The sequence below is a fragment of the Arabidopsis lyrata genome (genome assembly GCF_000004255.2).
Source record: "Arabidopsis lyrata subsp. lyrata unplaced genomic scaffold ARALYscaffold_8, whole genome shotgun sequence".
Lineage (NCBI taxonomy): Eukaryota > Viridiplantae > Streptophyta > Magnoliopsida > Brassicales > Brassicaceae > Arabidopsis > Arabidopsis lyrata.
Window position 1 is genome coordinate 20,521,735 of NW_003302548.1, and position 26,214 is coordinate 20,547,948.

Sequence of the window (26,214 nt, forward strand, 5' to 3'; positions counted from 1 at the left end):
CGAAAGAACTGGAACCGAACCGAAACGAAATTTCAAAATATCCGAATGGATACTAAATTTTGAAACCGAAAGAACCGAAACCGAAGGGACTCAACCGATAACCGAACGGTTAACCGAAAGCCCATGCCTATTTAAAACCATGCATGATTATGATTAAGGTCATTTCCAGCTAATATTTGGATATCTCTAGCTAAGCTCATTTGAATCAAGTTTCTTTCGGGATTATTTCAATAGGGTTATGGGCAGTTCTAAATATTCAAAAATAAACAGAGTTACCTATTGAAAACCCAATTTATTTAACATTCCATTGCGATTAATTTAAGATTTTTTAGTATATGGTTAAAACAATTTGATTACTTATGTGTTTTTCACATAAGACTTACTTATAATATGACTTTAAAACGTATAAGAAGCTCAATCTGTTGAAAATTAAGAGTTCACACTTAGAAGACGATATATTGTTAGTAATAACTTTATATAAAGACATTGATTGAAATGATGCAAGTCAAACACGATTTAGGTGAGTTAACTATACTAATCTTAATTAACCTCTTCATTGTATAATCACATTCACATTGTTTGTCGATTAATTTAGTTATACACATATTGCATTCTAACTTTAAAAAAATATTGACCTAAAATTCATTAAAGAAATTGAAATCGTTACGTATAACACGTGTTACGTGTGTCGGTCGTGTCCTCTCAAAGAAGAAGGACTCGTACAACACATTCTCGATGTCCGCAAGCAAATGGATTCAAAGGGTAACTTCGTTATTTCACCTTCCACCTAAAAGACCCACTTGATTTAAAGGGTACTTTCGTCTTTTCATTTTAGCCAACCCGCTTAACGAACTCCAACACGGAATAGACCCATCAAAGGTTTTACATTTAAAAAAAAAAAAAACAGCTTGCGGCCGCAACTTACAAAAAATTAACTAAAATATTTATATGTAATAAAAAATTGATATTTATGTGTTAAATGTTTGTTTACGTCTTCTCCACGGAGGAAAAGACAAGAAACTCTGAATTTTTATTTTTATAAAAGTAAATAAAAATTGCAAAACCGACGGTAACAGAAACAAAAGGCGGTTCTTTTTTCCATATCTGTAATTATTTTCCTAGTCATAGTTATAAATATGTACTTGGAGCTCAAGTTCTTTTCCTCTCTCAAGAAACAAACACTAATTCAAAAGCTTAAATATTTTTCTTAGTTTGTTGATTCAAAAGTTCCTGTCTTTCAATGGATTACGTGAGAACCCAAGTTGAAGCTGTTTTTGATGATTCAGAGCAAGAAGGATCAACGATATCCGAATCTGGAAGCTGCGATTATTCTTCTGATCGACGGTCTTTTGCTGACGAGCTCGGGCTTATGGAATTGCTTGAAGGAGATAAAGCTCATGATTTAATCTATCGTAATTGTAAATCTGGTCTCGGTGATCAATGCCAGATTCTCTCTGTTCTTAGAAACGGATTCAGGAACGTTGGATCTCGTGCAAAGCTCAAGACTTTTCAGATTTTTCAAGAGGCGGTGCAGATGAAACACGGCGGAGACGGTGGTGGAGGAGCTAAGGTTAAATACGGTTGGTGCTCTGTTGCGAAACAAGAGCTCAAAACGATTTTAGAGTATGGGTTTAGCGAACCGCTGAGAAATGATGGATCTTTTGGCCGTGGATTGTATCTTTCGCCGGATAATTCTCCTCTTGATTGGTAAAGCTTTTTTCTGAATTTCTGAAAGTTTCGATTTTTCGAAATTCATTGGTCTCAAAATCTCATTTTTGGTGTTTGTTTTGATTAGTTTGAAGGATTCAGCTTCAGAATTAGAAGATGGGATGAGATTCTTGTTGCTTTGTAGAGTTCTACTTGGAAAATCAGAGATTGTTCCTCATGGCTCGACTAGATCATGTCCGAGTTCACCAGAGTTTGATTCTGGTGTAGATGATTTAGCTTCTCCGAAGAAGTATATTGTGTGGAGCACACACATGAACACACATGTGTTGCCTGAGTTTCTTGTTTGTATCAAAGCTCCATTTAACTTAACTCGTAAGCAAAACCAAAACCTCTAGTCTTGAAGTTTTCTTTGTCTTGATTCTGGTTTTTTGATATTGTTATTACTGTTTTTGCAGGAAGTCCAAAGAGATTGAGATCACCATGGATGGCATTTCCTGTTTTGATCAAAGCATTGTCGAAGTTTCTACCTCCTTCTCAAATACTTGTCATTCAAAAACATTACAAAGATCAACAAGTAAGTGTTTGTTTTTCTGGTTTGTTTCTTCTTCCATTATCTTTTCAGGTGATTTCACATTCTAATTGTTGATTTTCCTTTGGATTTAACAGAACAGGAGAATTACGCGGAGCGAACTAATCCAACAAGTCAGAAGTATAACCGGAGACAAATTACTAGTTCACATCATCAAAGCTTTTGGACATAAAGTACAACACTAAATCTCCATTGCAGATCACTTTGGCGTTTTTGTTTCAAGGACACAATCACCATGGTTGTATTTGTCTGTTTACCACAACAAAATGATCAGGACTGGTAAACAAATGGTCATGTTCGAGGAGTCTCCAAAACATAGAGTAGTCCCTTTTTATTTATTTCCCATGATAGTGATGAAAAAAAATTGTTCAATAGATTATTTAAGATCGGTCAGATTAGGGTATTAGCTACATTATTAATCTTGTATTTTTTTTTTCTGCACTCTTCTTTCAAAAACATTTGTATCATTGTCTGGCTTTGAGCTGAAGAAAAACCATTATTATTACCAGAGATTCTGGTGACTTTTAAGTTCCTCTGAGTTTCACAATAGCTATCTTTCTTAATCCCTCTACCCCTTGACTAAGTCAACGTCGTTGAAAACTTCATGTTTAAAGCTCTTATTTCCTCACACGGAAACTTCTCGTAGAGATAAACTACAAAACTCATATTTATTCGATGCAACAGCAAACTAAGATCTTAGTTTATTTATTATTAGTGGACATACCACTTCTAAGTAGATGGAGGGAGTTCCCAACCTTGTGGAACGGGACCATAGTCATAGATGACCTCTCTGTGGCATGACCAGACCAGCTTTATAGCCTCTGGTGTCCCTATCCCGGCCCCTCTCGGGTCCCCCGCAGGTCCAAACCTGTGTTTGTATGATATTTTAACTTTTCCTCAAAGAAATAGAAAAAGATACTTTAATTTGGGAGTGTGATTATTTCTCTCACCAGTGATTCTGAGGAGCTCCAGTTGTTCTTCCTCTTAGTCCAGCATATGTAGTCCCATTCACTGAGTTCCCTATTACTTCCTGCACAGATTTGTTACATCAATATCGAGGGCAAAGAGAAGACGAGATTGATTGATGATGGTGATGGTGAAAGGCTTTGCCTGAAGAAAGATGGGATCGTTTGAAACAACAGCTGCAGTTAAATGAGCATGCATCCTCTCCAATGCTTCCAACACTAGAGGAAGTTGATCCTTTTTGTATTCCGTTACTATCTGGATATCAGATACAGAAACAGCACTACATATTTCAGTAAAAGAATACACAGATCATATAGACAAAGCAAATGAAGTCAAGGTTTAACCTGAAATGGTCCAAAGATTTCTTTGGTGACGAGTTCGTAGGTTTTACTATCCTTCAAGATTTCTTCAATTGGAACATAAACTGCAGTAGGCTCCAAAGCTCCATAGATAGAAGGAATCGAATGATTTTTCAATTCCTTGCCACCAAAAAGTAGCTTTGAGCCAGGAATCTGAAGCAGATTCTCCATGTGCTCCAACATTGCCTCAGTTGTAAACTTGAAACACAAGAATAAGTTTTAAAGATACAGTCTCATCAGAGGATTAACAACAGATGGAGAAACAATGAAACTCACTGTGAGGACAGGACCAATTGTTAAGTCTTCCAGTTTGCGTCTTTCCGCTAGTTCTTTTAATTTGGAAACAAGAGGGGTTTTTGACCAGTTCTGCAGAGTGGTTAAAAAAAAAAAAAAACACACGTTGAAAACAACGAAGACAGCAGAAACCAAAAAGATTCAAAGGTAGTTTCACCAGAAAAATTAGGATCAAACCAACCTCATGAACAAAAAGCATAGACTGTGCAGAACACTTCTGTCCACTGCAAGCGTATGCATCTTGATCACATTGCCAGGCAACGTAATCAACCTGACATTAGAGACCGAAACAAGGGTTATAATCACATCTAAAGAGACTTGTAGAAATATAAGTAGGAACTAGGAAGGTTATAATAAGAAACCTCCTGAACATCTGGTCCTAAGACTTTCCAATCAAACCCAGCATCTTCCAATCTGATTCGACCTTTAAGGTCAAGTGCCAACTTTTCGGCTACTCTAGAACTACCCGTGAAGAGGGTCATCCGTGGATTCGCCTGAAAAAGTTACAAATAGACAAGACACTAAATTATCTCAACTAAAAAACCTGTGGAGACTAATAAACTTGTGAATTCCTGACCAAATACCTCTAACAATATCTTGTTCATTGTCTTCCCATCAGAATTTATAAAGTCAACATCTTCAGCGGGTAAACCACAATAATGGAGCAGTCGCATCATTTGCTCCATTACAATGCTTACCTATCCAAGTAACATTGTATTATTTCAGACATATGGAACCAATACACTTAGGAAGACTATATTAATGTGAAGAATAATTAATACCTTGCTGTCAACTTTAAGAAGAGGTTTGTTACCCATGTATAATGCCCCCATCAACTGAAGTAGTGGAATCTCAAGTGGAAAATTAAATGGTGTAACAATCGTTACCTGCATCACAAATCTATGATTTCAAAACAAAGAACAAAACAGAGTTGTCACCAATTACAACCATCTAGGAAGAAGGCCTTACAGGACCATAAGGCCAACGGTAACCATGACTTTGCTGCCCAAGATGATTTCCAGGGATTGCAAAAGACCGTGCCAGGAACCGCACCTGATAAAAGAAAGTGAGGGGAATCATTAAACGTACATTCTTAAGATGTAATTTCGGAAATTCAGCCACAGAAATGAAATATCAAAGCTATGGTTGGTAACCCTTCAAGAATTACAAAAGTTGTTGAAACTGATGACGAGGAACTAACATAAAAATGGTGAAAAGATTCATGTACCTGATCACCGCAAAAGTTCTCTAAAAATTTCCGTGTGACAAAGACTTCTCCAGCAGCTTGCTGGTAACTCTTTGGAGCAGCCCTTTGAATTAGCCTCGCGAAGAAATCAGCTACCTAATTGTATATACACGAATACAATAACAAACGACCAGTAGCTCAGTATGCACGTTATTCGGGAAATCTAAGTTTTGAATTCAAGACTCGACATTCAACAGAAAAGTATGTGTTACCTTAGGCAAGGCGAGCATATGAGCTGCCTTTGTCGAGATATCTCCATATAAAAGGTATCTGTAGAAAACAAGACCATTAGTATCCTTCATATAATAGAACATAATGGGAAAGGACACAACAAGAAGAAATGAATTCATCAAACATCAAGCAAATCATACCTCTCTGGAGATTTGAAAGGGTTATGGAGACCATGTTTCGGGCACTGGGATAAGCTGTCCACAAATGGCTACAACATAGAACAGAGGAAGATTAAAAGTTAGCATTGACACGGATAAGCCACGTTGTAATACGATCAACGGTTTTTGATAGGCTCGCACCTGAGTTCCTGTTTCATCGACTTCAGCAACTTTAATAAAAGGTTCGCCATTTAGAGGATCTAGAAGCGTGTTATGATTTGACGATCCTATCCACTTTCCCTGCACTATAGACATAACAATGAAAGTAGAGCTCAGAGACTCCACAACAGTGTTTAACCAACAAGCTTCACTGAGAATTCAAAGAATCAGTGAGAAGTAAAGCTCTGTACCAAAGCTCTGTACTTCAGCAGGATGAGCACCAGATAGCTCCTCAGCATCTACGGTAGCAAAAGGTATTGAATGATTCAATCTGCAAAATCCACAACACAAAAATTAAGTCAAAGGAACACTCTTTAAAAAAATGGATCACATTCTCGGACATCAAAATGGTAATCAGAAAACAAACACAAAAAGTACCATTTCAAACTCTAATCAGCTAACACTCTCTTCATTACATAGACAATAGCAGATGCGGCTACTCGATCATCCAAATCTCAAATTTTTAAAACACCAACTTGCTAAAGTCTTGTCTTTTTTTATATATAACTCCAGGTAAATCATTTTAAACCAATGGAAGCCAATTAATTTATCCAAAAAAAAAACATGCAACTAACAAAAGAAAGAAATGATGATTTCGTGAGATCAAGGAAAGAGAAATGAGAAGTTTGATAAACCTGGAGAGAGTCAAAGAAGCAAGCGAGGTTGATGATTTGTCATAGAGAGACTTGGCTCTCAGTGCTCGGCTCGCAAAAACTCTATACATTGCGTAAAATCCAGAAGAAACGGAGCAAGATGAGAATCAGACGATTGGAGGAGAGGATTCAAGAAGATTGGTAATAAATAAAATGGCGAATTCTGAGTGATTTGTGTTTATTAGCTTTATTAAAGAATTTAATGTTTTCCCCTGATTGACGAGAAATATATAACTGATTTTAAGATATTTACAGATAATTTCTTATTTCAAGGTTATCTAACTTTGTTACCCCGTAGTTTTTAATTGCTAGATATAAACCCTGATGACTCATGAGTAGTAATCTCTTTTCAAGACCTCCTTCTAATCAAATTGGAGTAATAATTAGTTAAAATATGAATGGAAACTAATAATAATACTAGTAAAATATAAGAGATTTAGGATGTTATTAACTTATCATCTACTATTTACTCTTTCAAATTTAAAATTAAAATTAATGATTTTGTAGTGATCTTTGACATCAAATTCAGGATCAACAAAGGAAATTTGTAAGATAAAAACAGATGTAAATTATAAAAAAATCTTAAATCAATTGATAGTACAGTATTAAAATGGTGATAGCTTGCTGAGTCACGTCCGCTTGGGCCATTATTGACGTGTACGTTTGTCTTTTACACTAACCGACAAATAAATTCCTCAAAAACATTAAAAGTAAAATATTTTCTTCATCTTTGGAAGAAAATATATATGTTTTTTTTTTTAATTTTCTATCTGTTTTTCTTCTTTTTTTTTTTTTTTTTGTAAACCTATCTGTTTTTCTTCTTCTCTTCCTTTATTTGGTGAAGAAAAAGGAAAGAAAATCTCAACTTTGATTCTCTCTCCCTCTATATATATATATACTTTATTTTATTCTCCACTCATTGTTTCATCATCTCCTTCGTTCATCGAAGGCTAAATACTGTATTGGAAAAACCCTAATTCCTGGTGTTGCGAATCACTTCCATTGCAGCTTTGAATTTCAGGTAATTTTAGGTTAATCAATCTTTCTTACGTGATTGTAGAATCTGATCCTAAGGCTCGTTGAAATTGATGATTGTACTCTGATCTACTTAAAATTCCGGATTGAGGTTTGAATTTTGACTCAGCCACTATCTCTGAATCGAACTTAATCTGCTAGTTAAAATATCCGATCCTCAAGCTTTATAAGTTTAATAGTTTGGGTTATATAAATGTAGATCTTGGTCTCTGCTTCTACTTCTTTGGGGATTCAAGAAAGTTGAAAACTTTATTCAGAGAATTTGGTCCTAGTTCATGCAATTGCTCTCATGTTACCATACTTGTGACTTGTGAGAAGAGTTCATAAGTGTTAACTTGAAATCTTTTATATTTGGATGCAGTTTGTGAATTTTAAAGGTTTCCAACAACAATGACAACTCCAGCAAGAAAGAGACTGATGTGGGATTTCAAGAGACTGCAGAAAGATCCTCCTGTGGGAATTAGTGGAGCTCCTCAAGATAACAATATCATGCATTGGAATGCTGTCATCTTTGGGTATAACATTTTCGTGTTTCTGTTTTTTTGTTTTTCTTCAACATATGGCTTTGTAAAACTTATTTCTTCATTCTCTTTGCAGACCTGATGACACTCCATGGGATGGAGGTAAATTATCTTTCAGTACTTATTGCTTCGGACCGACATATTATCATGAGTTATAACTTATACCTTAACTAACCAATCTGTTGTGTTCATCAGGTACTTTCAAGTTGACTCTTCAGTTCACCGAGGATTACCCGAACAAACCCCCGATTGTTCGGTTTGTCTCACGGATGTTTCATCCAAACAGTAAGCTCAATGATTCCATGGAAAACGTAGTAAAAGACCAAATTATGTAATTTGACTTTGATATTTGATATTTTGTGCAGTTTATGCTGATGGAAGCATTTGCTTGGATATTTTACAAAACCAGTGGAGTCCCATCTATGACGTTGCTGCAGTTCTCACATCAATTCAGGTTTTGACTTCTGCATTCTCCATTTGCATCTTTTGCATTGTGGGGGTTATGCATGAACTAACCAAGACCTTTTGTTTTACAGTCTTTGCTTTGTGACCCAAACCCTGATTCACCAGCGAACGCAGAGGCTGCAAGGTTGTTCAGTGAGAATAAACGGGAATATAACAGGAAAGTAAGTGAGATCGTGGAGCAGAGCTATGTATAATATGATTCCATTTGTTGTATTGACTAATGTGTATTGAATAGTATTATCTTCCTTGAGTTATTTTACATGGATGTTTAAATTTCGGAATGAGATATCTGCTACCAAATATATATATTTTGATAACTTTGGATAACCAAATTTGAACAGACAACAGTAGAAGAAAGACTTCAATTGAAGACATGGAAGTAAAACTTAGCACAGTTACAAAGCAAGCAAATAAAATATTTGTTTCGTCTTTCAAACCAAACTTTAAAAACAAACTTGCAAAGGCTTTCCAACTATGTACCTTGAACAAATCATTCAAACCAAAAGAAAAAGATTGTTTGAGATATGTTGAAGAAATGCTTCTCTGTTCTTCATTTAAACCTGGATGTCTTCTCCTGCACCACCAACAACCTGCGAAGAGAAAGCTTGTGTTAGTCCTTTTAGCTACAAGAACGATCCGATCATGTGAACTAGAGAAGTTTTTACTCACTGTGTTTTCTTTGTTCTCCATTTTCTCTGTTTGCTTCAGAGATTTAACTTCACCTACATAAAAGAACATTAAACACCATCAGCCACAAATGCTACACAAGCTTTTCAAAGACATTTGTATGATTTTCTTTTTACCTTCTTTAGCAGTAGATTTCTTAATTGACTTCTTTGTCTCTTCTTGAACTTTTTTAGTCCTGGGTTTAGTGATCCTCTCAGACTTCTTCTGAGACTTATCATCCTTGTTTATTGGAACTGTCTTTGAATTAGCAGAGTTGGTTGCTATTGATTTCTTTGTCCTCACGGGCTGGTTGTTCTTAGGCACAGTCTCCTTTCTTGCACGTTTCTTGTCTGAAGGTTGAACAACAGCCACGATTGGAACACCATCTGCTGATGAACGAAGCCCTTCCTCGGATTCCTGAACAGCCTCTGAAACATTCTCTTGATTCACATTGATTACCTCCAAAGACTTTCTAGCTCTTCCTTGTGTTACTGTTTCCGAGGCCTCTTCTTCCTTAGTTGTTTCTGTGACAGTTGAATCCGGTAAAGCATCGTATTTTGTGATCTCTGATGTGATGTTCGAATTTCCAGGAGTGGAGATTGAACTCTGGACATCATTATCATTGTTCAGAGACACGGTTCTTTCTTCAGCTACAACAGAACTGGTCTCTGAAATCTGAATCTCCTTGGATTCGTCTGAGATATTGTACAGTTCCGATAGTTCCTTCATAGCATCAGCAAGCCCATCCAAGTCATTGCGACGAGCATACGATTTCAGCTCTTCTTTCATCTTGTCAAGTGGCTAGAATCCAAAACAAAAAAAAGCCAGTGAGTTAACAAAACAAACAAATCAAGACTTAATACCAAATAAAAAGCTTTCATTGGAAATTAGCAATTTTACCTCACACCCAGCATGAAGAGCAAGTTTAAAGAAACCAAGAGAGATTGAATGTTTCGCTGCTGATTCAGCTAGCTTGATATGAGTCAGCCAATAAGTAGAGGAAGACAAGTCTTCAACTCTCCTCCGAGTCATTGATGATCTGAGATTACTAGAGACAGGTGTTGTTGTTTCATTCAAGCTCCTAGCAACAATGCCTGATCTCTTTGGCTTGACTTCTGAAAGAGAAGTGACGCTGCTGCGCACTGATTTAACAGATGAATTGCTAGTGGGCTTGTTAGGAATCGAAAGTCGTCTTGGTGGTAGCTTGGTTCGATCAACACTCTTCTTCACAGACAAATCAAGAACTGTTGTACTCTGACTAACAGCAGAAGCAACTCGTCCCCTAAGATTCAAATCCACAAACATAAATATAATCCATAAGACAAATTACACTGCGACGTTTATATAAACCTTAACTCCTAATCTTAAACTAATAATAGAATCAGGAGAAAATGACCAAATTCTAGCATCATCAATGTCTCGTTAAATCCGGATCTAGAGTCGTTAGTACCTTCGGGGCACAGAAGATGCTGAGAAGTCAGGAACAGGAGGCTTCCCTTCCTTGGATCTAAGAGCCGATCTGAGGGGATACCTCAGCTTCGAGTTTATTGAATTACCTATTCAGAAAATTTCCACGAAATCAAAACCAGAACAGAAAAATTTACGAAAACTGAAAGGAGAAGTGATAATCAGATAAAGGAATTGAAGGAGATTTACCAGAAGCAGCCGAGCTTACGCTTTTCTCCATCGATTTCTCCATTGATAAACTTAGAAGCTCTTAACGTTTTGTTATTTGGTTGGATTGAGAAAAAAAAGAAAAGAAACTGAAGATCTCAATTTGAAAAACTGTGAGAGCGGAGAAATCTCTGACTTATAATAATAACAAAACAATCTGATTTGTTTTCTAAAGACTCGCGGATGACCCCTATATTATTTTGATATTTCTCTTATAGCCTCATTATTTCAACTAAGGCAAATCCGACCTTTTTGTCTGTAGCCATAAGGGTGAATTTGATACTTGATTTGAGGTTGAATTGATTAAAACAAATAAATTGAAGCGTAGATATTTTTGTAAATATTCATACATTTAAGTTTGGGAATAGAATTAAAGGTTTTAGTATGTAAAAACATTAGTCTGGGATTATAAATGAAGATTTATAAAGTAAAAGGGTCTACTTTTTGAATAATCCTTGAGAGCGGGAAATTGGTTGAATGTCTCTTTGAGAGAAAATAGAGAGAGTTACTCTGAGCCGTCCGATTTGATTGATTTGGGAATCTGAGGGACCTCTTTTTTCCAAACGCTCCGTTGTGTGTGGGGTCTTCTTCTTTTTCTTTTTTTTTTTGGGTAGTTTATTTTTCGAATTTTCAAATTCAAATAACGCGCCGTTGACTGATTAACCGTTTATTTAAACAGTTAAAGATTGACGGCCTTTTAAGTACTTGACGACCCATTAATGTTCTCGATACTGGGCTTCATTTGGGTTCGGTCCAATAGTTTTAGTACTGTGCTTTTTTAATTAGAAGAAAATTTATACAAGGTGATCGATCTCTAAACACTCGATCATCTTAAAACGGACGAATATGAGTCAAAGCCAATTGGTTTTGCAAGTGTAGAAGTTTAAAACACCATGCAAATGAATGAACCTGAGTCCACTACTGTCTACTGACCATATCAAACAAATAAGAATTTTAATAAATTACACATTTCTAATCTTGTTTTGTATTATTTAGTAAGAATATTCTATCGACAACATGCAATATTTGGATTTGAATAAGACGGTAACACAATGACAATACTAATATAAACCATGAGCCTATTTGTCATAGTCAATGGAATTTTGTTCAAGCTGCTCAAAATATATTCTTCTTTATTTATGATATTGCTGCCAAATCATTTACCTCAATAAATTTTTTAAAAAGCTATCTACCCTAATGCTTCCTTAAAAGGATTTTCATAAATATTAAGCTTACATAAATGGTAGTAAAATATAAGAAAACTATCCTACTTATTCTTATTGTATTTGTTGTACACATGTAACCAAATACAAAGCGTTGGTAAAACAAAAACATATCTTTGTGCATTAGAAAGAAAAAAAACACACATCTTAGTGGATGTCATGTTCTTGTCCTTTTTTTTTTTTATCTAATCGATACTGTCGCTCTATTCCGACTTTTATCTCACTGGAAACAATATAATTATTTGTTTTCACTTTATAAAGAACAACATTATCAATAATGTATATTTAATTATTTGATCGTTCTCTGAGTATTACCCCGTCTGCCACCGGTAATTATCATATGGTGTATGCATTACTCAGTCTACTCTTTTTTAAAACATGACTAATACATACGCTTAACTAACAAAACTTGAAATGGCTCATAATTTTCTCGCTATAAATTCCCTGAAAACTCTATCCGAGGTTGGTAAAATTAATTAAAATCAAAGATACTGTATTCAATGGGAAACTATTTATGGTGATTATTAGGTGTCCATTAATGTACATCATTACCTTTACATTATTAATTCTCAGAAAAAGTAAACCATGAAAAAGTCAAGAGTTGTTACTATCAGCGTTACCAATTCCGTTTTGTTGTCCCTTGATTTAGGTATTAAACAAAAATCAAATTGATAGTTTTTTTTTTCCGGTTCAATTTGACTTAATTTGGTTCGGTTTAATCATCAAAAAACCTTTTGGACTGTATCAAAGACTGAATAATTCGAGCTTTTTAGCTCGGAGCCGCTTCTTCTTCATCTTCTTCCTCCTCTCAAAAACCTAATTTTTCCTCCGATGGGTGGAAATAAGCAGAAATGGTACTCTTTCCACCAACGATCCTCATCCGCCACCACTACAACTATACCACAGCACAAACACGACGAGACTCCACCGGAGTTTCTTTGCCCCATCACCGGATTCCTCATGTCGGATCCTGTAGTCGTCTCTTCCGGTCAAACCTTCGAGCGTCTCTCTGTTCAAGTCTGTCGTAACTTAGGGTATATACCGGATCTCCTAGACGGTACCCGACCCGATCTCTCCACCGTCATCCCTAATCTCGCCATGAAATCCACCATTTTCAGTTGGTGCGACCGGAATAAAGTTGACCATCCTCGTCCTCCTGATTCCGCTTATGTAGAAGGCGTGGTTCGTGCCCGAATGGATAAAGATCCGAATCCGAGTCCGACTCCGAGTCAAAGCCCGGGTCTGGATACTACGACTCCGGAGTCTGAGATTCTCCCTCCTGTAGAAGAGGATTCACCTTCGGATTACGATGCTGTGATGGAAGCGATTCGAGCTCGATCGAAGAATTCAATGTCGCCGACGACGTCTCTTGAATCGGTGACGATTGGTCAGAGTCCGTATCACCCGGTTCGAGCCGTTAGTATGTTCTCTTCTTCAACCACTTCTTCTTCCTCTGGAGTTTTCGCTGGAGCTGATAGTCCATTTCGAAACGCTATCTCTTTTTCTTCCTCCGATCACTCTTCCTCTCCGATGTCACCGGAAGAAGAAGAGATCTTCAATAAATTGAGAGGTACCGACATTTTCGACCATGAGCAAGGTTTGATTCTTCTTAGGAAGATGACGAGATCTGGTGAGGATCTTAGGGTTTCGCTTTGTACAGATCGGATTCTCTCGTTTCTCCGAACGCTGCTTGTTTCACGGTACAATATTGTGCAGACTAACGCCGCCGCGTCGTTGGTTAATCTCTCGCTGGAGAAACAGAACAAAGTTAAGATCGTACGGTCAGGATTTGTTCCTCTGTTGATCGACGTTTTGAAATCGGGAACGACGGAGGCGCAGGAACATGTCGCCGGAGCTTTGTTTAGTTTGGCGTTGGAAGATGAGAACAAAATGGTGATCGGAGTTCTCGGTGCGGTTGAGCCGCTTCTTCATGCGCTTCGTTCGTCGGAGAGTGAAAGAGCGCGTCAAGACGCAGCTCTTGCGCTTTATCATTTGTCGCTGATCCCGAGCAACCGAACTAGGCTGGTTAGAGCTGGTGCGGTGCCGACTCTGCTTTCGATGGTAAGATCCGGCGATTCGACTAGCCGAATTTTGCTAGTACTATGTAACCTCGCGGCTTGTCCAGACGGAAAAGGCGCGATGCTAGACGGAAATGCGGTGGCGATTCTGGTAGGGAAGCTCAGAGAAGTCGGAGGTGGTGATTCCGAGGCGGCGCGTGAGAACTGTGTGGCGGTTCTGTTGACGTTGTGTCAAGGGAATTTGAGGTTTAGGGGGTTGGCGAGCGAGGCGGGAGCGGAGGAAGTGTTGATGGAAGTGGAAAAGAATGGGAATGAACGGGTGAAGGAGAAGGCGTCGAAGATTCTGCAGGCGATGAGAGGAGGTGGCGGAGGAGAGAGTGAGTATGGGGAAAATGCGGAGGCGCGTGAGTGGAACCGTATGCTTGAAGCGACTGGGCTAAGCCGGACTCAGTTTCAAGGAGGGCAAAATGGAGGTTTTGCTTATTCCTCCCAGTTCTAGCTTTTTTTTTTTAGTTGTTTATTTTTTTTGGTATCTGAATGATCTTAACTTTTCTGGCAAAATGTTTTCCTATTTTACCTTTTTCTGTTTGATATAAATGGGTGTAAATTATTAATTTTGTGTGAATTGTAATATGTGATTATTGTTTTTTTTTCTTTTTCAATCAAATGACAAAAATGAAATGTCCATTTGTTTGTAAAGACATGTCTAATATTCTTCGCAGTTTTCTAATATATTCTCTCTCCCTTCTTCTTCCTTTTTTCACTTAAATGAGTAAAGCGAAATGACCATCGTTTGTAAAGAGATGCATTTTTCCTGTTTTATGTGATTTACTAATTGAATTGACTTAGTCCTCGTTAACTAATTTGCAAATTAGAGAAATGTGTGGATCAGTGGATGAGAGAGAGGACACAATCAAACTTTAAGAGACAACAAAATGAGCGTGTGATGGAGAGAAATTAGAAGTTTAAGCTTTTGGTCTAAGTGAGACAGTTCGTGTGAAGATGTCAGAGGACAGCACACTCTCTGAATTGTTCTACAAAAAAACATTCCGTGTGATACTCATACTATCAGATCCACTAACAAAATTTTACGTAATCAATCCTGTTTTATTGCCAAATTAAATACAGGCAACAGGTAGGCAAAATACTAAAAAAAAAGAAAACAATTCTACTAGTTGATTTTGTATGTTTCCTGAATATAAAAGGTCGGATTTGAATTGATCCTCTATCTCACACAACTGAGCACTTTGTTAATATTCTTGCCCAGCCCAAGAATTGGTCTCATGGGCTATAAATTCTTGATGATTTTGGGAATATAAAATATCTAGAATTCTTTGATCTTTATAATGTTCATGTGATTATGGGTTTCAATCAATGGATAGCAAAATTTCAATATGAAACCGGTTGAAGAAAATAACTGCTTAAGCGATGATTGGTTATATATAGTTTAAAACATAGTAGGTGGTAGATCAACGATCAGGGATACTTCCCAAGTGCAACACTGTATACTGATTCAGTGCTTTAAATATTGAAGTTCGTTTTTGGATAATGTGCTTTAGGTATTTGTGAACTAAACTATTTTTAAATATATTTAGTGGAGAGAGATTAGTGTTAGACTGCATAGTGCATGCTTTAAATATAAAAGAACTTAAGACAAAGTCATTTTCTTTTACTCATTCTATCAAATCACGCGTTTATGTGTATGATTTGTGTTGGTATTGCGAACGGGGATGTCAGCATCTTTGTTTAAGATGTGTATAATTGGTGTAGAAGAAGCGGTAGTGTATATGTCACAAAATTATTGAATCTCTTGGAGAAAACAAAAACGAATCATATCATTTTGTAGACGCTTTCAACATGATTTATCAGTTGATGAAAACAAAGTTCTATGTGTTTAAAAACAAATACTATTCGTCAAAAAACTGAAAAACATATCATACTATCTGCTGCTAGTTGGCATAGAATAATTATCGCATCAAACATCAAAATGTTTTTTTTTCTTGTTTGTCGACCCATTTGGAAAGAACAATATCATAGGACAAGACCGTATGGCTGGGGTAGAAAGTTAATGTTATCCACAGGGTTCTTTTGTGACAAAGCTACTTGATTCATATCCATGTGACAATAAGAACAAGGATGAATTATGGATGATTGCTGTTTCCGCATGCTTGATGATTTGATCCAGCAGCCCTAATTATAATACGTAAGAACTAAGAAATTAAAAAGTCTCCTTGTTTTTATCCAAAATTCGAATGAACAGAAATCAAAATTCTCAATAGTTAGATGAAACTATTTGATCATTATGTCCCTTATCTGCTATTATCCGACCCTATACCCATAATACTCAGACCAAGCAATGTTTCTCACTAATTGGAAGCTAAGTAAGTTCTTTTTTTTTTTTTTTCCTAAGCTAAGTAAGTTCTAAACTTTTGAAATTTGATGGATGTCTGTCTACTTAAGATAAGATAAGATATAATGGTCAAAACTTTTCTTTGTTTAAAGTTAGAAGAAGCACACAACAAATAAATTAGGGGTTCCTCGTCACTGACGCGGTTTCAGTGGGTCCTACAAACACCCAACACTGAGAATGAAACACCATTCTTCTCCGTGTTCTGTCTCTATCCGCTTACCTTCACCCAAAGAATTTGCACAATATATCCCTTCTCTTTTTGTTCAACGAGCTTCTGAAACAACTGGTGGGGAACGTTAGCTATAGATAACTCCAACATACGGGTCTTTGTTTGTTTTGAAGATCAGATTCATTTTACGATAATTCCGTTACTCTTTTTTTTTTGTATATATATATTTCTCTTTCCCGGAAATTTCGGTTCATGTTGTACACAAACAACACAAAACGCATAAAAAGAATTCTGTAAATGGTTGAAATTCTCTGGGGATTTCAACGGCTCTTGTGGGTATCCAAAGATGTCACAGAAGAGGGAATTCGAAGAAGCCAAAGGCGGCGCATCCGAGGATAAGCGTAGAAGATTTAAAAGGTATAATTTTGTTTCAGCTTCTAGCTAGGGTTTATGATGTTGTAGGTGGAATCAATAAGCATCAGTCTTCGATTCAATCAATTGGGTTTATTCACCAATTAGAGTCTAAAAGTTGTGATCTTTATGTTGGAACAAGAGAATAAGTAGTGAAGTGATGATTTCTTTAAGATAAAATTGAGCTTCTATGATTAGGATATGAGACGAATTTCTACAGCTTGTGGAGGTCTTTAGTTGATCACTGTGTAACACAGTCTGTGTTCTTGTCGTGGAATTAATGAAAAGGTTTAGTTTTGTTTATAATCAAAGAGTAATATACTTTTTGGGAAGTTAAAGTTGGATTGAAACACAAGAGTACTCATAGACATCTCGTAGTAACCATGGTTGGGTTCCCTGATAAGAAGCTTTGTTTTTTCCAATCACTTGGTGTTGACAAAGCAACAATGTCTATAAAGCTTAGATTTTCTGAATTGATTTTTAGTGTTAATGAGAACCCTCATATGACTTTGGATCCAAATTTAGTGTGGTTCAGGAGGTAATGAGATTGCAAACTGTCAAACATTTTCTCGAACCCGTTCTCGAGCCCTTGATTCGTAAAGTGGTATGTACCCTTTTAATAGAATATAGTTCATTTTCCTAGGATTGAGTGTTTATTTTAGCAATTAACTTATGAATATCCCTTGGAACAGGTCAAAGAAGAAGTTGAATTGGCTCTTGGAAAGCATCTAGCAGGCATCAAGTGGTAAACTGCTTTTCAAAACAAGTACTAGATTTTAGGCTGTTCTCTTATAAATATCACACTTTCTTCCCATGTTCACCTTGTTCAGGATTTGTGAGAAAGAGACTCATCCTTTGGAATCAAGGAATCTACAGTTAAAGTTCTTGAACAATCTATCGCTTCCCTTGTTTACTTCAGCTCGAATAGAAGGAGATGAAGGCCAAGCTATAAGAGTTGGATTAATCGACCTTTCAACTGGCCAAATTGTCTCTTCTAGTCATGCATCATCTGCGAAGCTCGAAATTTTTGTTGTTGAGGGTGATTTCGACAGTGATAGTGATTGGACAGCTGAGGATATCAGGAATAACATTGTAAGAGAGAGAGAAGGAAAGAAACCTCTACTCAATGGGAATGTATTTGTGGTTCTTAATGATGGCATCGGTGTTGTGGATGAAATTTCATTTACAGATAACTCTAGCTGGACTAGGAGCAGGAAGTTTAGACTCGGAGTTCGGATGGTGGATCAATTTGATTTTGTCAAAATTAGAGAGGCAATAACAGAGTCCTTTGTCGTTAGAGATCATCGAGGAGAGTGTAAGTATTGCTTGGTAGTTTATTTTCTCACATTGTATATCATTGAACCAATTTTGGAGTATCTTCTTATGATTTGGATACAAAAATTAGTTTTCTTATTCACATCCAAAATTCTTAACTCTGGTTTCTTTCTTCCGACTCTTTCGCTCTCATTTGTAGTGTACAAAAAGCATCATCCTCCTTCTCTTTTCGATGAAGTATGGAGATTGGAAAAGATAGGGAAAGATGGAGCATTTCACAAACGACTGAATTGTTCACATATAAACACTGTCAAGGATTTCCTAACACATTTCCATTTAAACTCTTCAAAACTCCGACAAGTAAGATTCATCTTCCTTACTCTGTGGCTCTGTAGCTAAGGCTTCTGTGGTTATTTTTATGGACGTGAATTTTTTGTTTGACCAGTAATAATGGTTAATGATTGATTTTCACCTGGTGAGAAAAACACAGATTTAACTTTTAAGGTTGTCTATATCTAATGATAATTGATGTTCCTTGCAGGTTCTTGGTACGGGTATGTCTTCAAAGATGTGGGAAATTACGTTGGACCATGCTCGATCATGTGTTCTGGATAGTAGCGTCCATGTTTACCAAGCTCCTGGATTTCAGAAGAAAACCGCTGTTGTCTTCAATGTTGTAGCTCAAGTACTTGGACTGTTCGTGGATTTTCAGTATATTCATGCTGAAAAGTTATCTGAAATTGAAAAGGCACTGATCCTCTCTCTCTACATATTTGACTTGGTTTCTCTTCTAAATACTCTCAGGTGTACATAAATTTTCTGATTTCAGGCTCAAGCCGAGGTGATGGTAATTGATGCATTGAGTCACCTAAATGAAGTAATCTCGTATGATGATGAGGTTTCCATGATGAGGAACGTTCTCAATGTCCCGGCTTTCCAAAGCAGTGTCGGGATTGATTATTCAGGTCTGAGTTTGACCAGTTTGGACGGCTACGGTTTTGTGTCAAATCTTCACAACACAGCAGAATGTAGTGGCCAGTACAGTGATGATGTTGTTACTCCACATGGTTTATATGAAGACTACGACAATCTGTGGAATTGCTCTCAGATTCTAGGCTTAGAAGAACCGCAATCTGAGTTGCAGAGTGCGCTTGACGATTTCGTGTCACAGAAGAATGCTTTGGTCGGTAAGGCTCACAGCAAAAGATGGACAAAGCTCTTCAGTGTCTCGAAATGGCTATCTGTTTTCAAGTATGTCACAGTTAGGAAAAATATGAAATGAGTTAGTACACAACAGGAAAAAAAAAACGACTCGCCCTGGACAGATTCGTGTATATATATACTCGGTGAAAGCTTGTGAATCTTGGGTTTCTGAGAATCCAGAGGCGTTCAAAAGTGTTTAATTTCTTCTTCTTCTTGTTGTCTCCATCTTTGTGTTAAAGATGTGAATATATGTTTAGGACAGCTTCATTTTTGTTGAAAGCTTAAAAAAACAGGGTCTTTATAATCTCTGTGATCAGTACCAAATTGCAGATTTGCAGAAGTATGTTTTTCTTGGTATGAATAAATTGAATTCAGATTAGATTACATTATCTTCTAGAATTTTGTGTTTGAGATTCAAAGTACACTAGACTGAGTATGAAGATTTTGATATGGTGTTAATTTCGAATAAAATAGTTTTGGGGTCAAAATGGAATAATTCTAAAGTATAAAGCTCATGTTGGAAAACTCGAAAAATTCTTCCAAAAGAGAAGATTTTGCTGGTTCCCCCTTTGATCGATCTTCGATACTCGGCTGGGCATGGCGTTTTTGCTAAACAACGCTTCAATTTCATCTCAATTCCGTTCGTCTTCTTCACAGGTTTGTATCGAATCTTGTTAATCAATTATTGTTGGAGTTTTAGTTTATTTTGTGACAATTTTTTCCCTTATGAAATTGTTGCAGAAAACGGGTGATGCTTTATCAATATCGCGTCGTGGATTCCACATAGAGCCAGGAACTCGAGAGAAAGCTGTGAGTTGGAGGCTCTTTATGAACATTTAGAATCTGAAATTAGCTTAGGTTTATGATTTGATCGTGTTATAGCGTTTTGGTGTTACACGTGCGGGAGACACGTGCGAAGTCAAGAAGAATAAAAGAAGGAATATCAGAGAGACGCGTGGCAGGGGACGATTGGTTGACGAGAGAAGGCCGTTAGCGTTTATGATAAAGCAGAATGTTGCTCATTTCTTCATCTTATCGAATAATTTGTAATCTCTGGATTTCTCTAGAACTTTCTATGGCTAGGTTTCTCTCATCTTGAGAGCTAGCTGATCATTTGGTGTTTCATGAACGTCGAATCGATCGTTTGTATTCTGGATTTAAGTAATCGGAGATTTGAAATTGTGTTTATCAGAATCTATTGTGTTTATCAGAATCGTGAGTTTGACTGTATTAGATCGAGTACTGGATCATTTTGGACTCAATTTTTTTGTGGAATTTTCTGGCTCAAGCATGAATTGCAGACTCTAATTGTTCAGGATGATTTTATATAGAACCTAGAGGAAACGAAATTAGGGTTCCTAGTTTTTGAGTAGATTCCCTGAGACTCTCATGTGAGCCCTAGTGATGTTTGTTAGTCTGAATTCATTTGAGAGAAGAATATTTTCTCAAGCGTTTTGAGTTGTTGTTGATGTTTATGTTGTTTCATGACATTTTCTTATATAATTGATGAGTTTGTGTGTTGCTAAATCGGATTCCTGTGTAGCTCTTGGCTGAAGATTCTGCTTTGAAGAGATTCAAGTCTCATAAGAAAAGTGTGCACAAACTGAAGAGGATTGGTGATGTGCTCACAGTCGTTGTTGTTGCAGGTAATCAGATTCTTGTTTTGGTACTGATCTAGAAACATAATCTAGTATGGTTCGGGAATCATAATGAATCTGAGTAAGAGATTCACTAGGCACACTTAGATATTCACCTTGCTTTTATAGCATTTAAGAAGGCTGTAGATTGAATCTCATGTAGAAGCATAATGTTCAGAAACTTTTCAATCATCCTCTGTCAAATTTGCTCTTGAAATGTCACTTCATTGTATGATCATAAGAAAGTTGAAATCACAACATACTCGAAATCTGGATTGTGATTATCTCGTGTCTTGCTTGTTTTTTTCGTTTTAGGATGTTGCTATGAAATCTATGTCAAAGCTGTGATTGGAAAAGAAGCTCTGGCTGCGGGAAAAAGCTCCTGAGTCTTCTTATCTTTGTGTGCCTTTTTCTATTTTCCTTTATACATTGTCTCTTTCTAATAATCTCACAATAATGTTTGTTTACTCAATGAAAATGGCATCTAATAAAGTAGACAAAAAGAAAAAGACATATTGTCCAGGGAAACCAAACAATGGTTTTTTCTGTTTTTTTCTGCCGTTTTGTGGAATCTCTGCTTTTTCTTCTTTTTAAATATTCCTTAGCTTTCATTTATTTTTCACTTTGCTTTATAATCATAGTTACATACATATACGCTCTCCATTTAACGATTAGTATCTAATTCATGGATTAGGTAACTGCATTTATGTGAAATAGTGAATGATTAATCACACTTAATCTTAATGGTTACATGAAATTATTTCGAAAGGAGTTGCAGAGGGAGTGTAGGCCGGTTCGGTGCAGCCTACCTCTATCTTTCTTGGGCCTTTCTCTAGGCCCAATTCGGTTCAAACCAGTTTAGACGGGATCTCAAACCGTAATCTATAGTTTGACTTGACACCCTTAATTTTCAAGCTAATGCGACTCTCAACAAGATCATATCCACCATTGACCACACGTTTTTCACAAATCATGCAAATTAAACTAAAAGGTTACTAATAAAAAACAAGTACAAAGAGCTTTCATGCTCCAATTTGATAATATTGGTTCACCAAAGATATAATATAAAATGTCAGAATATTAGTTGAACCACCTTGGAGAACGTATAACAAAGAAGCCCAACAAATCAAGTTACTTTTGCTTGATTTGCACACATTCATGTTTGAAAGCTACAATTCATATGTTCTATATTATCTACATTTGTACTCATAGTTTATGATATTGATAGGTTTGCAATTTCGTAAAAGAAACTCTCATATCTATTATGACTAAGCCACACGCTTACTTAACAAAGCTAAACACTACGCATCCTAAAAAAGCATTAATCCATCAGTCAACATTAGTATATTGGGTATGACTCGTGAAGTTATGATACAATGTCGATAATTTTCTTGGTAAAATGTAAAAAAGAAATACGTAATCAATTTTTTCTTTGAAATCTTTAATAGTACTACTTTGGAAATACAAAAAAAATTGTTGAAAATACCAACATCATGACATGTTCCCTGGCGTGATTATTTTAGCGACACCTGAAGAAACGGCATCGTTTTAGGTCATCATCTCTATTTTGCAAATATCTCATAAAGACGGTTATAAAAATCACAGAGACACACCACAGACGATAAAAGCTCTCTAAAACTCACTATTATGGTCACCGTCTATAAATAACCGACCGACCACCGTCAAGTTTTTTTTAATTTACACTAATGCCACTGCCACCTCTTATTCCGCCAGATCCACCACCGTCTCCGCTGCAACACTGATCCATCAACCGTCACCGGAGAAGAATCATTCAGCAATTAGAAAATGGCGACGAAGAACACGAAGCAAAACATGTCCGTGTTGTTAACTAAGCTCGGAGATCGAGATACTTTCACAATGGCGGCTCGAGAGCTTGATTTAATGGCTAGACAGATTGATCCTTCCTCCTCCGGGAATCTCCAGTCGTTTATTTCCGTTATACTCTCCGCCGACACCGGAGATAAACCGGCGGTTCGTAAGCATTGTATTCACTTGCTCTCTGTTTTATCAGTTTCTCTTCCTCTCAATTCTCTGTCTCCTTTCCTCTCTAAGATCCTCACTCGCATCACGAGACGTCTCCGTGATCCCGACTCTTCAATTCGATCAACTTGCGTCGCGGCTGTGTCGGCGATCTCTTCACGTACGACGAAGCCTTCGTTTTATTCGGCGTTTATGAAGCCGTTAGCGGATACGCTTTTCACCGAGCAAGAGGTTAATGCGCAGATCGGAGCTGCGCTTTGTCTCGCGGCGGCGATTGATTCGGCGTCTGATCCGGATCCGGTTCGGTTAGGGCAGACACTTTTGCCTAGACTTGAGAAGCTGGTGAAGTGTAATGCGTTTAAGGCGAAATCGGCGGGAGTTGTTGTGATCGGAAGTTTGATTGGTGCTGGTGGTTTGTCTGGAACCACAGTGAGCTCCGGTGGATTGAAAGGACTTGTGGAATGCTTATTGAGCTTCTTGGTTAGTGAAGATTGGGCCGCGAGGAAAGCAGCTGCTGAAGCTTTGGGGAGGTTAGCTACAATGGAGAGAAATGAGTTAGGTGAGTTCAAAGCTAAATGCTTGAAGATCTTTGAGAGCAGGAAATATGATAAGGTTTGGTTTCCTTGATCTTGAATTTTTCATTTGAATCTAAGGTTTGGCTTAAAGATGATCATAGATTTGAATTTTGATATGGTTTAGGTGAAAGCTGTGAGAGAGGTGATGAATCAGATGATGGAGGCATGGAAACAGGTTCCAGATTTATCAGAAGAGGTTTCTCCACCCAGATCTAATGCTTCTTCTAAAGGTATCCTCGTTTACCATTTGATCTTTAGCCAAATCAGGAAACTTTTTCTTGTTTGGTGCTAAAATACTATCTTGGTTCACTGTGTTTCTTTAGCTTTGTATGGATTTGTAGCTAAGATCTTTGGTTGCTTATTTGTCCTGTTTTCTTGATTCTAGGTGATGCAAGTGATGGACGATACCCTTCAGGCTCTAGAGTTGCTTCAACACCTGCTAAATCAAGAACTCATCTAGTTAACAGATCGACTCCACCCAGGAGTTCACTCGCCACCACGGCTAGGAAACAGGCTGGCAGAAAAAGCATTGATCAGAAGAAAACCAGTCTAACGGCACCACATACAAAACCAAACGTGAGGAGAAGATTGGACTGGAAAGCTGGAGGAGCTAGTATTGCCACTGGTGTGCCTCTTGAAGACGAACAACTTCGTGATCATAACGAGAATGCAAAGGAAACGAGTCATTCTAGTCACAATACGATGCAGAAGTTAGGAGGTGTTTCCAGTTCTCTTAATGGCAATGTCCCACCATCCGGTGCTACAATGGTAACAGGGCATCATGTCTTGTCTGAAAACCCAAATAGTAGTAACTGCAAAGGGCTTGAAGATATATCTCTGATCCGTAATCAGCTTGTTCAGATTGAACAACAGCAAGCCAATCTAATGGATCTTCTTCAGGTTTGTTCTAAACATGATGATGATCTTTCTTACGTTACAAGCATCCAGATTGCTCTCATTTCCGTAGGCCCTGAAACTTATTCTGTGTGATTTTTATTAGAGATTTGTCGGAAGCTCACAACACGGAATGCGTGGTCTGGAAACACGAGTTCACGGCTTAGAACTTGCACTGGATGAGATATCTTATGACTTGGCGGTTTCAAATGGGAGAATGAGTAACGGTTCAAGCAGAAACAACTGTTGTCTCCTTCCTTCTGGAAGTTTCATCAAATCTAAATTCTGGAAGAAACACGATTCGAAGTATTCAGCATCGAGGCTGTCCACTTATAGGAACAGAAATGCAGAAGCCACAGGGATACAAAACTCGAGGCATCGGTTTAATGGCTCTCCTGGATTTATAGTCAACCCATTAGCTGAAATTCGACCAGATAATGGATCTGCAGGTAAACAAGCTGTGTTTTGTCGATTCGACTCAATGTTCTTTGTTGTAAGGAACTTATGAAAAGAACTTATAATTGTTTGATTTTGTGTTGCCAGGTATGCCTCACAATTGAGGGACGAAGAGAAACAAAACATTGAAAAGCTTATGAGACTTAAAACCACAGTGTGAATGTGGTGATTCATACTGATTGCTAAGTTATTATATATATTACTTCTAAGTTCTCATTCCTTCTAGTATCTCTTTTCTCTTGAAAGTAAATTCTACTAATTAGATCGAGTTCAAAGATATCTTCAATGTCTCTAATGAGTTCTTTGCTGAAATTTCTTATGTGTTGCTTGTTTTCATGTTGAGTTTGCTTATGAGGTAAATGAGTTTCAATTTTCATGTAATATATTACAAATGATGAATTGGTAAAATTGTAACAACTTCAATTTTTTTTTTTTTTTTTTTCGCGTGTTCGCATATAAAACGAAGTGAAAAGATAAATAATTCTTGAAAAAATTGATTAAGTAGATCTGCCTACTAATTTTCACGGATCATTGAATAAAGGAAGTAGGTAAGTAGGTAAGTCGGTTGCAACTGTTACTTATTGCTTACACTGTTTGCATTATACTGATTAATTATTGTGTCACATGTGACTTCATGGGCAATTAAATAGTTTAGTAGGTCTTAAAAGTTCTTAAAAAAGAAGAAAAAAACTTTGCATATCACTGCTGATTACTGATTTAATATAAAATGCATATTTGAGGATGGGCAACGAAATGCCAACAATAATAATAACTATCTGTCGTGAATATTTCCAAGGGTTTAGCTACAACAACTTTTCAAAAACTGAAATAAATCATTTACTTTGTTCTTGAGATTGCTAATTCTCTAATTTTCTACCAGGAATTAGAACATATTAACGGAATTCGAAAGAGATACTTGAGAGTGAACTCAACAAAAGAGAGCTAATCATAATGCTCAATGAATCAATGGTGTTATAAAGTGGCTTTAGAGTGAAAACAAAGAGTGAAGCTGATTATAAGGAAGATGTTAATTGAGGTTAAGACAAGACACTAGTAACTGAGTGAAAAGTGCAGGCACAGAAATGCATATAGTTACTATGTTGCAAAGTTATTTAGAGACATAAAGTAAAGAGAAAGGAATCATGTATCAAGTCAAAAAAAAAATCATCACATCTAATAGTTGGTATCTCTTAGATTTGCATTTTAGGGACTGAAACATTGGCTACCTTATAAATTATCCAATCAAGATTTGAATTTG

General features: G+C 36.9%; 9 protein-coding genes across 10 annotated transcripts; 6 read left to right on the top strand and 3 right to left on the bottom strand.

Moving 5' to 3' along the window:
• The first annotated feature begins 1,147 nt into the window (after window positions 1–1,147).
• On the top strand, window positions 1,148–2,785 carry LOC110230472 (probable inactive poly [ADP-ribose] polymerase SRO5). The gene is made up of 4 exons (XM_021033594.1): window positions 1,148–1,707; window positions 1,796–2,040; window positions 2,124–2,242; window positions 2,335–2,785. Exons 1-4 carry the CDS (start codon window positions 1,241–1,243, stop codon window positions 2,440–2,442), a joined length of 939 nt encoding a protein of 312 aa, XP_020889253.1. The 5' UTR covers window positions 1,148–1,240; the 3' UTR covers window positions 2,443–2,785.
• LOC9302569 (delta-1-pyrroline-5-carboxylate dehydrogenase 12A1, mitochondrial) lies at window positions 2,734–6,531 on the bottom strand. The gene is made up of 16 exons (XM_021033590.1): window positions 6,306–6,531; window positions 5,862–5,941; window positions 5,653–5,756; window positions 5,494–5,561; window positions 5,335–5,392; window positions 5,105–5,218; window positions 4,846–4,929; window positions 4,659–4,763; window positions 4,461–4,574; window positions 4,239–4,370; window positions 4,058–4,147; window positions 3,859–3,948; window positions 3,568–3,780; window positions 3,368–3,478; window positions 3,208–3,287; window positions 2,734–3,125 (listed from the first exon to the last, which is right to left on the bottom strand). Exons 1-16 carry the CDS (start codon window positions 6,392–6,394, stop codon window positions 2,987–2,989), a joined length of 1,671 nt encoding a protein of 556 aa, XP_020889249.1. The 5' UTR covers window positions 6,395–6,531; the 3' UTR covers window positions 2,734–2,986.
• A 638-nt stretch (window positions 6,532–7,169) lies between these two features.
• LOC9302570 (ubiquitin-conjugating enzyme E2 3) lies at window positions 7,170–8,671 on the top strand. Its single transcript, XM_002864753.2, has 6 exons — window positions 7,170–7,344; window positions 7,720–7,873; window positions 7,956–7,981; window positions 8,075–8,164; window positions 8,245–8,333; window positions 8,416–8,671. Exons 2-6 carry the CDS (start codon window positions 7,749–7,751, stop codon window positions 8,536–8,538), a joined length of 453 nt encoding a protein of 150 aa, XP_002864799.1. The 5' UTR covers window positions 7,170–7,344; window positions 7,720–7,748; the 3' UTR covers window positions 8,539–8,671.
• LOC9300875 lies at window positions 8,633–10,842 on the bottom strand. The gene is made up of 6 exons (XM_021015566.1): window positions 10,667–10,842; window positions 10,461–10,566; window positions 9,911–10,292; window positions 9,148–9,811; window positions 9,014–9,066; window positions 8,633–8,934 (listed from the first exon to the last, which is right to left on the bottom strand). Exons 1-6 carry the CDS (start codon window positions 10,707–10,709, stop codon window positions 8,899–8,901), a joined length of 1,284 nt encoding a protein of 427 aa, XP_020871225.1. The 5' UTR covers window positions 10,710–10,842; the 3' UTR covers window positions 8,633–8,898.
• Window positions 10,843–12,470: 1,628 nt separating this feature from the next.
• On the top strand, window positions 12,471–14,573 carry LOC9302571 (U-box domain-containing protein 41). The gene has a single exon (XM_021015563.1). It carries the CDS (start codon window positions 12,739–12,741, stop codon window positions 14,422–14,424), a length of 1,686 nt encoding a protein of 561 aa, XP_020871222.1. The 5' UTR covers window positions 12,471–12,738; the 3' UTR covers window positions 14,425–14,573.
• A 1,869-nt stretch (window positions 14,574–16,442) lies between these two features.
• On the top strand, window positions 16,443–19,733 carry LOC9300876 (calmodulin-binding protein 60 A). Of its 2 annotated transcripts, none has more exons than XM_021015564.1 (7): window positions 16,443–16,921; window positions 17,441–17,519; window positions 17,608–17,660; window positions 17,746–18,230; window positions 18,390–18,550; window positions 18,732–18,938; window positions 19,020–19,733. In XM_021015564.1, exons 1-7 carry the CDS (start codon window positions 16,851–16,853, stop codon window positions 19,470–19,472), a joined length of 1,509 nt encoding a protein of 502 aa, XP_020871223.1. In that variant the 5' UTR covers window positions 16,443–16,850; the 3' UTR covers window positions 19,473–19,733. The 2 variants fall into 2 exon arrangements, with proteins under 2 accessions (XP_020871223.1, XP_020871224.1); XM_021015565.1 differs by having other exon boundaries at window positions 16,541–16,921; window positions 17,451–17,519.
• Window positions 16,453–16,688, bottom strand: LOC110225677. Its single transcript, XM_021015567.1, is given in 3 exon segments — window positions 16,453–16,494; window positions 16,496–16,634; window positions 16,636–16,688. Coding segments are annotated over 3 exon segments (234 nt in total).
• Window positions 19,734–19,871: 138 nt separating the features above from the next.
• Window positions 19,872–21,645, top strand: LOC9300877 (succinate dehydrogenase subunit 7B, mitochondrial). The gene is made up of 4 exons (XM_002864756.2): window positions 19,872–20,050; window positions 20,135–20,203; window positions 20,937–21,039; window positions 21,346–21,645. Exons 1-4 carry the CDS (start codon window positions 19,991–19,993, stop codon window positions 21,414–21,416), a joined length of 303 nt encoding a protein of 100 aa, XP_002864802.1. The 5' UTR covers window positions 19,872–19,990; the 3' UTR covers window positions 21,417–21,645.
• A 920-nt stretch (window positions 21,646–22,565) lies between these two features.
• Window positions 22,566–25,373, top strand: LOC9300878 (TORTIFOLIA1-like protein 3). Its single transcript, XM_021022225.1, has 5 exons — window positions 22,566–23,643; window positions 23,731–23,836; window positions 23,992–24,506; window positions 24,607–24,949; window positions 25,044–25,373. Exons 1-5 carry the CDS (start codon window positions 22,837–22,839, stop codon window positions 25,058–25,060), a joined length of 1,788 nt encoding a protein of 595 aa, XP_020877884.1. The 5' UTR covers window positions 22,566–22,836; the 3' UTR covers window positions 25,061–25,373.
• Window positions 25,374–26,214: the final 841 nt, after the last annotated feature.

Bases quoted from the DNA above. Each gene is read 5' to 3' on its own strand.
- LOC110230472 (XM_021033594.1), top strand. From the start codon at position 1,241: ATGGATTACGTGAGAACCCAAGTTGAAGCTGTTTTTGATGATTCAGAG. The intron at 2,041-2,123 runs GTAAGCAAAACC...CTGTTTTTGCAG, and splicing joins AGCTCCATTTAACTTAACTC to GAAGTCCAAAGAGATTGAGA. The intron at 2,243-2,334 runs GTAAGTGTTTGT...TGGATTTAACAG, and splicing joins AACATTACAAAGATCAACAA to AACAGGAGAATTACGCGGAG.
- LOC9302569 (XM_021033590.1), bottom strand. From the start codon at position 6,394: ATGTATAGAGTTTTTGCGAGCCGAGCACTGAGAGCCAAGTCTCTCTAT. The intron at 3,949-4,057 runs GTTGGTTTGATC...ACCACTCTGCAG, and splicing joins CTATGCTTTTTGTTCATGAG to AACTGGTCAAAAACCCCTCT. The intron at 3,288-3,367 runs GCAAAGCCTTTC...AAATCTGTGCAG, and splicing joins ACGATCCCATCTTTCTTCAG to GAAGTAATAGGGAACTCAGT.
- LOC9302570 (XM_002864753.2), top strand. From the start codon at position 7,749: ATGACAACTCCAGCAAGAAAGAGACTGATGTGGGATTTCAAGAGACTG. The intron at 7,982-8,074 runs GTAAATTATCTT...TGTGTTCATCAG, and splicing joins TGACACTCCATGGGATGGAG to GTACTTTCAAGTTGACTCTT. The intron at 8,165-8,244 runs GTAAGCTCAATG...TATTTTGTGCAG, and splicing joins ACGGATGTTTCATCCAAACA to TTTATGCTGATGGAAGCATT.
- LOC9300875 (XM_021015566.1), bottom strand. From the start codon at position 10,709: ATGGAGAAATCGATGGAGAAAAGCGTAAGCTCGGCTGCTTCTG. The intron at 10,293-10,460 runs GTACTAACGACT...TTTGAATCTTAG, and splicing joins GCATCTTCTGTGCCCCGAAG to GGGACGAGTTGCTTCTGCTG. The intron at 9,812-9,910 runs GTAAAATTGCTA...TTTGGATTCTAG, and splicing joins CTCTTCATGCTGGGTGTGAG to CCACTTGACAAGATGAAAGA.
- LOC9302571 (XM_021015563.1), top strand. From the start codon at position 12,739: ATGGGTGGAAATAAGCAGAAATGGTACTCTTTCCACCAACGATCCTCA.
- LOC9300876 (XM_021015564.1), top strand. From the start codon at position 16,851: ATGTCACAGAAGAGGGAATTCGAAGAAGCCAAAGGCGGCGCATCCGAG. The intron at 17,661-17,745 runs GTAAACTGCTTT...CACCTTGTTCAG, and splicing joins CATCTAGCAGGCATCAAGTG to GATTTGTGAGAAAGAGACTC. The intron at 18,939-19,019 runs GCACTGATCCTC...TTCTGATTTCAG, and splicing joins AGTTATCTGAAATTGAAAAG to GCTCAAGCCGAGGTGATGGT.
- LOC9300877 (XM_002864756.2), top strand. From the start codon at position 19,991: ATGGCGTTTTTGCTAAACAACGCTTCAATTTCATCTCAATTCCGTTCG. The intron at 20,051-20,134 runs GTTTGTATCGAA...AAATTGTTGCAG, and splicing joins TCCGTTCGTCTTCTTCACAG to AAAACGGGTGATGCTTTATC. The intron at 20,204-20,936 runs GTGAGTTGGAGG...ATTCCTGTGTAG, and splicing joins CAGGAACTCGAGAGAAAGCT to CTCTTGGCTGAAGATTCTGC.
- LOC9300878 (XM_021022225.1), top strand. From the start codon at position 22,837: ATGGCGACGAAGAACACGAAGCAAAACATGTCCGTGTTGTTAACTAAG. The intron at 23,644-23,730 runs GTTTGGTTTCCT...GATATGGTTTAG, and splicing joins AGAGCAGGAAATATGATAAG to GTGAAAGCTGTGAGAGAGGT. The intron at 23,837-23,991 runs GTATCCTCGTTT...TCTTGATTCTAG, and splicing joins ATCTAATGCTTCTTCTAAAG to GTGATGCAAGTGATGGACGA.